Consider the following 10,396-nt stretch of genomic DNA (forward strand, 5'->3'; position numbering starts at 1 on the left):
CTACAGACGCACCATGGAGTGTGTGAGTTTCCCTCCCTTCTCAGGAGGATTTCTCGTCATACCTGCGCAAGTCGCTGCCAGCCAGCCCACACCTATCCGACAGGTTCAGCCAGAGATTACTGAGTAAACACACATCGAGCCACTGTGAGATCACTGACACCCCCCCCACACACACACACACACACACACACACACACCTCAGGGAAGAAAGCTGGAGAGCACTTGGGAAGGCCGTCCTTCAAACACCCACCAGTGGGTATACACAGACAGACAGACACAAAGTGAAACCAGGACAGGTTGAATTCCCCATTCGGGCTCTGAACACACCTGGTAGAACGTGTCAAACAGGAAGTGTCAATTCACCTGTGCAGTTACAACAATTAGAGTGAACTGGCATTTGGCTTTCGCCGGCATGTTTTCATCTGCCTTCTTCTCGATAGGTACATTTGTTTAGCGGATAAAGCACTATGGTAACCATACAAAATATTACAAATATCCATTCTTACATTTGAAAGCCAACCTCGCCGTCACATGTATGTGGTAACTGTGAGTCACGCTGTCCCGAAGAGTTTATTTTTGAATCAGGATGTGAGTGAAACCACAGTGAGGCAGCGGTTAGCGCTCTTGCTCCAGAGTGGCAACATCCCAAGTTTTCAAGTCCAGACTTCACAATTCCGTCTGGAATACGAGCCGGTGCACACACAGGCTGGATCAACTGGCGTCTGATTCAATGATGATGTTGCTTGGAGTGCTGCGGTGCGTTCAATGACTACTTGAAATAAGTTTTTACAATAAATCTGCAAGCAAATCCCTTTATCTCCTTCAGCAAATTGCACGTTGATAAAACCGCCAGTACAATCAACACCACTCTATTTTTGTTCGTACAGTTTGTTACCGATGGAGTCAGCTAGCGCTGGAGAGTAAACTGATGATCCCCAACTCAAACTCTGATTGGTTGAAGCAGCAGCAGCGTGACCGACACTTGTTTTACGCTGCAGGATTGAATGTGAAGGCCTCATGCAGATTTCTTTACCCTGGCAACCTATAGCTTCTCCCCTGGCGTGTATTTCCATATTTAAGCATTTAACCAATCACATTTCAGCCATGGATGTACATCACAGTTACATTTATAATTACCGTACTCATATCTCATATACTAATCATTTTGGAAAAAGTGTGGAAACGTCCCTGAGATAGCCAACGGTACATTTTAATCGTTTTTTTATTTGTGCATGTCTATTGCAGACAGAACAAATTATTGTAGAATTACTGGAGAGCTTTGTCGCTTACTGCATGTCTTTTATTAATGTTGCATTGATGTAATGCTCTTATGACATATAAGTAAACATCTTACAGGTTGTATTTTTTTATTTTTTATTAATTTATGTATTATTATTATTATTATTTTTAATATCCAAACTAAAATAAATTAAACATTTTGATTGCATCCCTCAAACAGAACAGAAGACTCAATATCATAACAAAAGTAACAACATTGGATTTAAATATACTGAAGTTTAACTATGACCTGTGTCGTCTTCTCATCGTCTTTTATTTATTGTGCATTTTTAATATGAGGCCACTTGTAAGCTGGTGGATGCAAGCAAAACTCAAAAACTCTCTTTAAAACATACATTTTGGCTTGTTTACAGTTTTGTGCTTTGTTCATCAGCAGCAACATTGTCCTCAGCGATTTCTCCTCTGACGCTCTGTGAACTATTCCTTCCCTCCTTTGTTTCATCCTCCTCTCGGTCTGTGTCCTCCCCGTCTCCCCAGGCGGTGTCACAGTCCCCCTCCTCACAGAGAGACGAAGGGGAGGAGGGGGGGCAAGGGGAGGGAGGGGGGTCTGTATGGGCAGCAGGCGTCGGCACGGCGTTGAAGGCAATGAAGCCGATGAGGATGACCACGAGAGAGAGCAGGTAGAGTCCAGAGAACTGAGAGAGAGAGAGAGAGAGAGAGAGAGAGCAAGAGAGAGATTTCATTACGTTTTCAGCTGTTTTTGTACCTTTTTTTTTTAACAGTTTCAACCTTCTTTTTCAGCATTTCAGCTGTTTCAAAGGGGTCATTTTATCCATTATAAAGGTTTTCCGGCAATAATAATCATCCCCACACCTGGACCGACGCCCCAGAAGAGAAGAAAGTGTGTCCTCTCTCTCCCTGGCTTGTTCCAGGTTTTAAAAAGTGTGTTGCTCCAAGCAGCCAATCAGAAATCAAACCCTATATCGTGTCATCGGGGGTTTAGCCAATCACAATCAAGGTAGGCTCCTCCCCTTTGACTCCTCCCACAATCAGGCAGCTCTGCTCTGGCACATTGCACCATGAGAGAAAGTACTTCCTCCTCTTCCCATAGATGATCATGTGTGGGCGGAGCCAGTCCAGCTCACACAGACACAGCAGATTCTGAATGCAGCTCCAAGGATAGAAATCAAGGAAAATCTGGATTTGGGGCAATAAACTTTGAATAGAAAGTTTTTGGAACAATAAGACTGAACAACAAGCTGGATAATATGACCCCCTTTGACAATTTTAGATCCTTTTTAGCAGTTTTGGGTGCCCCCCCCCTCCCCTGAGCAAAAACTGTTACAAAACATGTCAACAAGATGTTATCCTGGAACTTCTAGAAGATGTCCTCAGAGAGACCAGGATTTAAAAAAAAATGTGTATGTCTTGAACTAGAAAACCTTCATTGAGGCCGTCTCCCACAAGTATACATAGAGGAAACGTTTTGTGGACGTGTTTTGGACCACTTTCTGCTCAACGGGAATGGAAACAAGATATAATGCTTACTTAGGTATAATTTTTTTAGGTCTAATCTTTTTTCCCCCTTTTTTCCCCAAAAAGAAAAAAAGAGGGGGAAACAAAAGGTCTAATTTTCTCAAAGCTTCAGGGAGCCACTGCAAAAGGGCCAAAGATAAATGTACCAAAGTGTTCCATCTCTCATGAGCTTGTTCAAAGTCCGAGTTATGAGTTGGAGGATGTAACTCCATTCAGCCGTTCATCTTCACTTTGTTCGGTCACAGTGTTCCTCGGTAGGTCGAACGTGGGAATTCCACACAGACATAGTCATTTTGTGGAGCGCGTGTGTGCCCTCACGTTGTACTGGAAGAGGAAGATTCCACAGAAGAGGCTGAAGAGGTCGGCGGTGAGCAGGGAGAGGTTGACGGACGTGGCGCTGGTCAGTTTGATCACGATGGGCATGCAGCTGTACAGCGTGTACATACACAACGCGTATGCAGAGAACAGGAGTCCTGACAGGAGGGAGGTACAACTGTTAGCTCATAGCAACCATCACTTCAGTCTGACATCTACTTCACTGTCCAAAGCAAACCTCATTTATAGTTGAGTGATAGTCAAAATGAGGACTTTTGAGTTGTCTGGGCACATTATCGCTCTCTTAAAGGGCTCATATTATGCAAAATGTATTTTCTACTGGTTTTCCAAGAGTACTAATCATCCCCATACCTGAACCGACGCCCCAGAAGAGAAGAAAGTGTGTCCTCTCTCTCCCTGGCTTGTTCCAGGTTTTAAAAAGTGTGTTGCTCCAAGCAGCCAATCAGAAATCGAGACCTATATAGTGTCATCGGGGGTTTGGCCAATCACAATCAATGTAAGCTCCTCCCCTTTGACTCCTCCCACAATCATGCAACTCTGCTCTGGCACATGGCACCACGAGAGGAAGTAGTTCCTCCTCTTCCCATAGATGGTCATGTGTGGGCGGAGCCAGTCCAGCTCACACAGACACAGCAGATTCTGAATGCAGCTCCTATGATCCAATATTCAAATGGAGGAAAGTCAAGGAGAAAGCTGGATTTGGGGCAATAAACTTTGAACAGAAGGTTTTTGGACCAACAAGACCATGTGAAAGTGTTGAAGAGCTGCATAATATGACTCCTTTAAAGGATTTAGAGTTTTCATTTTGTTGACGGGTGAGAGTCATAAACTTAGTCATTGCAACACTTTACTTTGTCATTTGTAATTTCTAAAAGGATTACACAGGTACATTCATGACTGTAAGATGGAGCATGAAAGCTTTGTGTTTTGATAAAGATTTTCCCGATGACTGATGTTTTTTGGCGTCTCTTAAGAAGCACTTTGACATTATAACTGTCTGACAGGAGACACAGACAGAAACGCTGCAGGTGTACCGACCGACTTGCCAGCTCCACTTGATGGCGGGGATTTCATGGCGTTCCAGAACGGCCCTGGACAGACAAACAGAGGTTATCCAGAATAAAGGCTCCGCCGACCGGCCGCCCGCTCACTTACATCTGCACAGAGCTGATGATGGTGCCGAACAGGGCGACCATGCCCAAGAACTCCTCTCTGCTCAGGTTCTTCACCGTGTACTCCTGGCACACGTTGGACACGGCATACAGCGTCGCACTCAGCAGCACCAAACCGTCCCCTAATAAGATGTTGGAGGCTGAGGGGAGCAAACGGAAGACATCTTTGTGCTCATGCAGGATAGCATACTTCCACGTGGTCGCCTGCCAAAGACAAGCTGGCTTCACTTCTAAATATCACCAGTTTACAATATAATTATTATTATGAATTGTAAAATTGCTCTGAACGGTATATTTATCAGTCAAGTAAGCAGATTGTCTAACCCCTGCATCTCTTCACCTTCAAAACCAGAGTTTCTGCAACCTGTACTTGGAATTTTACACCAAATAAAACTTGTCTGGAGCCACAAAGCAAACTTAATTAACTGAAATGCAGAAGTCATGAACTGTCACAACTACAATTGAGATATATGACATTGCTTTTGTGGCCAATTACTTTGAATCGCTTCTTTTCATGAAATGTTTTTTCTGCTTTAGCCATTTTTAATGTTTTAGCCATTTAGGCAAATGCTGTACATTTCCTCATGGTTAGAACGGTTTCAGCAACATTAGTTGTTTTTTACCCTTTTTTGACCATTTTTAATTAGTTTATCAGTGCAATTTTAGCCTTTTTTTAATAGTAGTAGGTTTAGCTGTTGTCGCTTTTAGCAATTTTGACTATTTTTAGCCTGGAGATTAGACCATTTTTTTGAAAAATAGCAGGATATGCACATAAAGATAGATCTATAGTTCTTTCTAAAAGCTTCACAGAGCCAGTACAGTGTGGCTGAGGAGCCACAGGTTGCAGACCTGTTTTAAACTAACGATGGTAAACTGAAGGAAAATACTCTCATAGATCTGATAGAAATGTTGTCGTCCACTGCAGTGTCCTTTGGAAACTGGAAAATAAAATATAATATTTCACTGATGAATTAAGCAATTCTTCTTCAATTTGTTTTGCCTGACTGATGCATTTGTCCTGAAGATGTGAGAACCTGGGCTTGAACATCAGCAGACGTCAGACTACTGCAAGAAACGGCATCTACTGTTAAATGTTTCAGTCGTATTTAGTCCACTTTTTTGTTACAAATTAGAATTTAATAGTGTTTAAACAATATTTGAGGGAGAATAAAGCCCGAGCCGATAATCTTAAAATTTGAAATTCTGAAAAAACTTGTGATTTGGGGAGTTTTAAACCACCTTGCAGGAGATATCAGTGTAAACTCTGCATACAATGTTCCTTTACACTGATTTCTAAGTATTTTATCACACGGTAGAGGACTTAGCGCCTCTGTAATCAATGACATTGACGTTTAGGAGTAATCTCCATGAGCTTCAAGAATTCGAATAGTGGGTGATTATTACCAGATCCCTGGTCTCTCCCAGCCAGCAGGTCGGCCCCCACCATGGCCCCGACCCCCAGGAGGCAGACACAGACGGCGATGTAGTGGATCGGCCTGTATCGAGTCTTTAAAACCCACCAGGACAGTAACATCAACACGGGGATCACGAAGGAGTCCAGCAACTGCAGGGAGAGATGATCAGAGGGGAAAGTCACCATGAATATGAAGGCGGTGTGGTGGTGGGTGGAGGGGAGGGGAGGGGGGGGGAGGGGAGGGGGCAGTGGATGTGGAGCCCAGTTTGGGCTCAGGAGCCTTTCTTTGAGTGGAGTTTGCATGTTCTCCCTGTGCATGTGTGGGTTTTCTCTCACAATGTAAACATGTACCCGGGTATTTAAAAAATCGGTGATATTTCGCTGTGCATTTATACATAAACGCAGCAACAACTCACCACAAACAGTGATTCCCAGACGCTCTGGCCACAGTGGAGATCTGAAAAAAACTGTCTCTGTCTGCATCTAAAGGGGGGGGGGGGGGGGGGGGGGGGGGTAGACTCATATTTATGTCACAATTAGTGATGTCATTATTTTTTTTTCTCCACGATGCTGATTGGCTATTATGGCTTAATGTGTCTCATTCTACTGCCCCCTACAGGTTTGGCATGTTCTTGGAAGCTCTCGACCAGGTCTGTTTCAGTGAAGATTTTATTTTTGTAATCGCAGAGGGGGAAATATCTGTTTTCATAAAAAACCTGGGGAAGTGTAAACATGACCTTAAAGGATGTGTTCGTGGTTAACTGGTGAGTTCAGTCAACGGTGGATTTATTGGAATTTGGGAATTGGGTGGGGCGGGGGGGGGGGGGGGGTAGAACGTCGTTTTTCAAGTTCCTACAATAACATGCGTTATGCTTAATGACTTTTGTATGTAAAAGTCTTGTTTAAATATGTTACCTTTCATTTGCTATCATAAAAAACATTGAAGAAAAAAAGGTGCATTTCGGCCAAATTCAGAATTTTTTTCAATTTTTATAATATATTGTTGTAAACTGACCTATAGACATGAAATGACAGGTGTTAATTATTTTAGGTTTTTTACTTTGAAAGTAACGAACTAATGCCTTGTGTACAGGACAATGTTTTCCGGTGAAAATGCAAAACTTTTGTTGCATTTGTGGTGTCCGTTTACACGACCATGGTGCTCTGAGCCACTGAAAATGTGACAGTGGAAAACAGCAACCAGGCTGGAACTTTTCAAAAATGCTCAGACTCTGGAAATGGGGAAAAATGCCACTTTTCTACTACTATTTTGCTATTCTACTTCTACATTTTGACAGCCACTGAAATAACAATCCAACTCTGTCCACTAAAATATCTGTGTTCTCCTATTATTGATGTTTAAAGCAAACTGTTGTCTGCTGCCAGTGTGTGTAGTATCAATACATAAACAAACAACAGCGTCATCTTATGGCCCAACATGAAAATGGCATCGTTCTCGAAATGTTGCTGTGTAAATGCAAAACTTTTCTGAAACAAAAACACAAAAACGATGCCTGTTCACTTCAAATGTTGCCGTGTAACTGGACCAAAGAATCTGCAGTGTGCACACCTTAAACAGTTATTATGGCCTTTTATTTCATTTTGTCTGCATGGATACATGCATTAGATTAATTTAAACAAACCAGAGTTTCAAGAAAGCTGAAAAATTTATTTTAATAATATCTCTATATTCATAATCTTCTACATTCTTTCATTAGTGAGTCATTTATGCTTTTAATTTTTTGCTTTTCCCTGCACACACAGGGAACACATGCAAACTCCATTCAGAACACCATTCAGAAAGGTGAAATTGTCAATGAGCTCCACCTTATGTTACTTCTGCACAGTAAGTTTTGGAAGACGTTAAAGTGGAGACCGGAGTCCGATGTCAGAATTAAACACGAGATGTGTGTCGGTACGATTCCTCTGCAGATGTTTCCCATTGGCTCATACGTGTGCTCACCTGCACGCTGGTGATGGTGGTGTACTGGTACGCTTTAACCACCGTGTAGTTTGCCTCCACGTCCACCAGTCCCAGCAGGAAGTACTTCCACCATCTCTTCCTCAGTATCTGTAAAATATTTCCATCCCCTACGTTTTAAAGGGGAATCCCCCTCAACTTCAGTTCTGACACGTTTGTTTCACCAACAAGCCTGAAAACAGTGTTGACTCTGCAGATTCAGTCCATTCATTCATTCATTCATTCATTCATTGAAGGTACAAATTACTTTGTCTCAAGTTTGGAAAAAGGGGAAAAAAAAGTATTGTAAATATTTTTATATGAATATATAATAATGTAATTTATGCACAGATAGATTTTTCACAGTGATATAGCTGTGAGGCTGGTTTGTTGGTAGCACCCTCCACAGATACTGAGTGCAGGTGTACCTCTTCTGAAGAGCAGCATGGAGGTGTAGGTGGCACACAGCAGCACGTAGTTGAGGAAGCTCTGCAGCATGGGCGTGTTCACCTGGAAGTCTGTGGCCAGGTACTGAGAGCTGATGGCCGTCCCACAGATGACCACCGCTAGACCCTGGCCCATGGCCAGTGTCTTAGCCAGCTGCCTGAAGAGAGAGAGAGACGAGAAACTGAGCAACACGGTGAAGATGGATGACCAATGTTTTGTCACATGAGGAGATCAACAGAATAAAAGTCATTGATCACAAAACTGTGCACATAAAGAGCAAATCCTACACCAGATTTAGCCGATATTTCACGACACGCATGTCCAGGTGTGCTGCTCATCCCACAAATATATGTTGTTGTTTTTTTTTTATAAATATGGCACCATTTAAAAGGGATTTATAACTGCCATTAATCACAAAGACATCGTTACCAACGGGAAATAATCTTGCGTTTTTGGGTAATTTATATGAATTCTGTGAATTTGTAGATTTTATACTTGGAGTTCCCACAAAGCAAAGCATTTACAGTGAGAATAGATTGAATTTGTTAACTTTACCCATGGCTTTTGTCCTCTTTTCATTGAGAAAATATAAAAAGTAACTTACACATACCTGACAGGAGAACAGTAGCAGTAGAAATTCACCAAGGATAAATCAAATACACTGATTGTATAACAAGAAAAAAAAATATTGGGGGGGTATAGTTGAGTTGTTCATAATTTCTAACCATTAATAATGAAGCATAAGGAAGGTTTAAAATGGGCAGACGTCAAACTACAGTGGGCCACAACATTTCTGTGCCTCGCTCTTCCATACAGTATATGGGGTTCCACTGGGCTCTATCTTGGGGCCCCTTCTTTCTTTTCTTCTTTCTTTTGGTACCATTTTTAGAAAGCATGGCATTTCAACAGAGGCTCAGGCTACATAGTTTCCTCTGATTCTGCTCTCAAACTATGAAGTGCCTTAATTGTGCACGCGAAACAGGCTCCTTCTTGATTTTAGTACAGCTTTTAAATATCCATTTTTACTCCTTGGCTCTGGACCTCATGCAAGACATTGTGCTAGCCTTTATTGTTTTATTGTCTTTTATGGTTTGTGTTTTTATGACTATTTATGTACAGCATTTGGTGTTAGCGTGTTGATAATGTATGAGGTAAAACTTTCTAATCTCATCTAGTGTTAAGATCAACACACGTTAAAAATGCTATCAGTCTTGTAACGTTCACATTGTCTAAATTGTTTTTCTTCTCACTTAAATGCTTCATCCAATTTTCATCACATGCAATGAAACTGCACTAAAAACCAAAAAGCTGCAGTCCAAACAACTCATCTGTATATTATAACCAGACTTCAGAGCGCTGATTTTTCACATATCAGGTAAAATCTGAAAAAAAACGTTGCTTGTGCAGATGAGAGTGAAGAAAATGATTAGTCAACTGCACTGATTGCATGAAGCGTATCACAAACAAACCAAAAACCTCAAAACGCAACTCAATGGAGAAAAATGAAAGAGGAGAAAGCGGACATCCCGATGAGTTGAAAATATTACAACGATAAAATATCTAAAACACTCACTGCTTTTAGAGTAAAATGGTACAATGAGAAATACTCAGGACCATCACTACTGCTCTGAGGTGAGAGAATTATTATCCAGACAGCAGAGCGTCTTCATGACAATGAAAACCAAGTTGAATATTGACAGTTTCGCAAATAGGTTAAACTCTTTAGAGCGAATAACTTATAAACAATGGCTAAACGATAACTTCTGAAATATTTCATTCTCATAAACTGTGATTTTCATGCACAAATATTGCTTAAAATATAGGACACGGTGAGAAAGACAGTGAGAGAGTCATGCCAGACGCCAGCAGCTCCTCCACATCCAGCTGTGTGTGGACATGTTGCCTGCAGTGTATTTTCTGAAGAAGTCTTCAGTCTGGGATATTCGGTTTTTAAGCTGTATTTAAACAACAATCTTAAGATTATTTCATAAAGTCACAGATCGATTGCTGTTTGGCTGCTGGCCGAGTGCTGATAAGTGTTGTGAGCACTCACCAGGTGAAAACTTCCTTCGGGTCAAATGCTCTGATCCTCCTCAGAAGACCTCCGGTTTGATTCCCCTGACTCATGCTGCCAGACTCTGAATCTCCGGGCTGTTTGGTATCCATCGCCTCTTGTTGATGATGGAGGAGCCCGACCAGAGGTTTAACTGTGAGAAGCTTGAAGCTCCTTGACTTTCATGGTGTTTGGAGCTGAATGATTAACTGCCTCAGGGGGCAAAGGTTGGTCTTATC

General features: G+C 41.9%; 1 protein-coding gene across 1 annotated transcript; it reads right to left on the minus strand.

Moving 5' to 3' along the window:
- Positions 1 to 40: 40 nt before the first annotated feature.
- On the minus strand, positions 41 to 10,270 carry LOC308136886 (solute carrier family 35 member F2-like; the record flags this gene model as incomplete). The annotated part of the gene is made up of 9 exons (XM_080505420.1): positions 41 to 119; positions 1,651 to 1,934; positions 3,094 to 3,248; positions 4,150 to 4,202; positions 4,267 to 4,423; positions 5,688 to 5,847; positions 7,661 to 7,788; positions 8,086 to 8,261; positions 10,158 to 10,270. The coding sequence occupies 9 exons, from the start codon at positions 10,268 to 10,270 to the stop codon at positions 41 to 43; spliced, it is 1,305 nt and encodes a 434-aa protein (XP_080361546.1).
- Positions 10,271 to 10,396: the final 126 nt, after the last annotated feature.

This window comes from Blennius ocellaris, assembly GCF_963422515.1.
Source record: "Blennius ocellaris genome assembly, chromosome: 2".
Classification (NCBI taxonomy): domain Eukaryota; kingdom Metazoa; phylum Chordata; class Actinopteri; order Blenniiformes; family Blenniidae; genus Blennius; species Blennius ocellaris.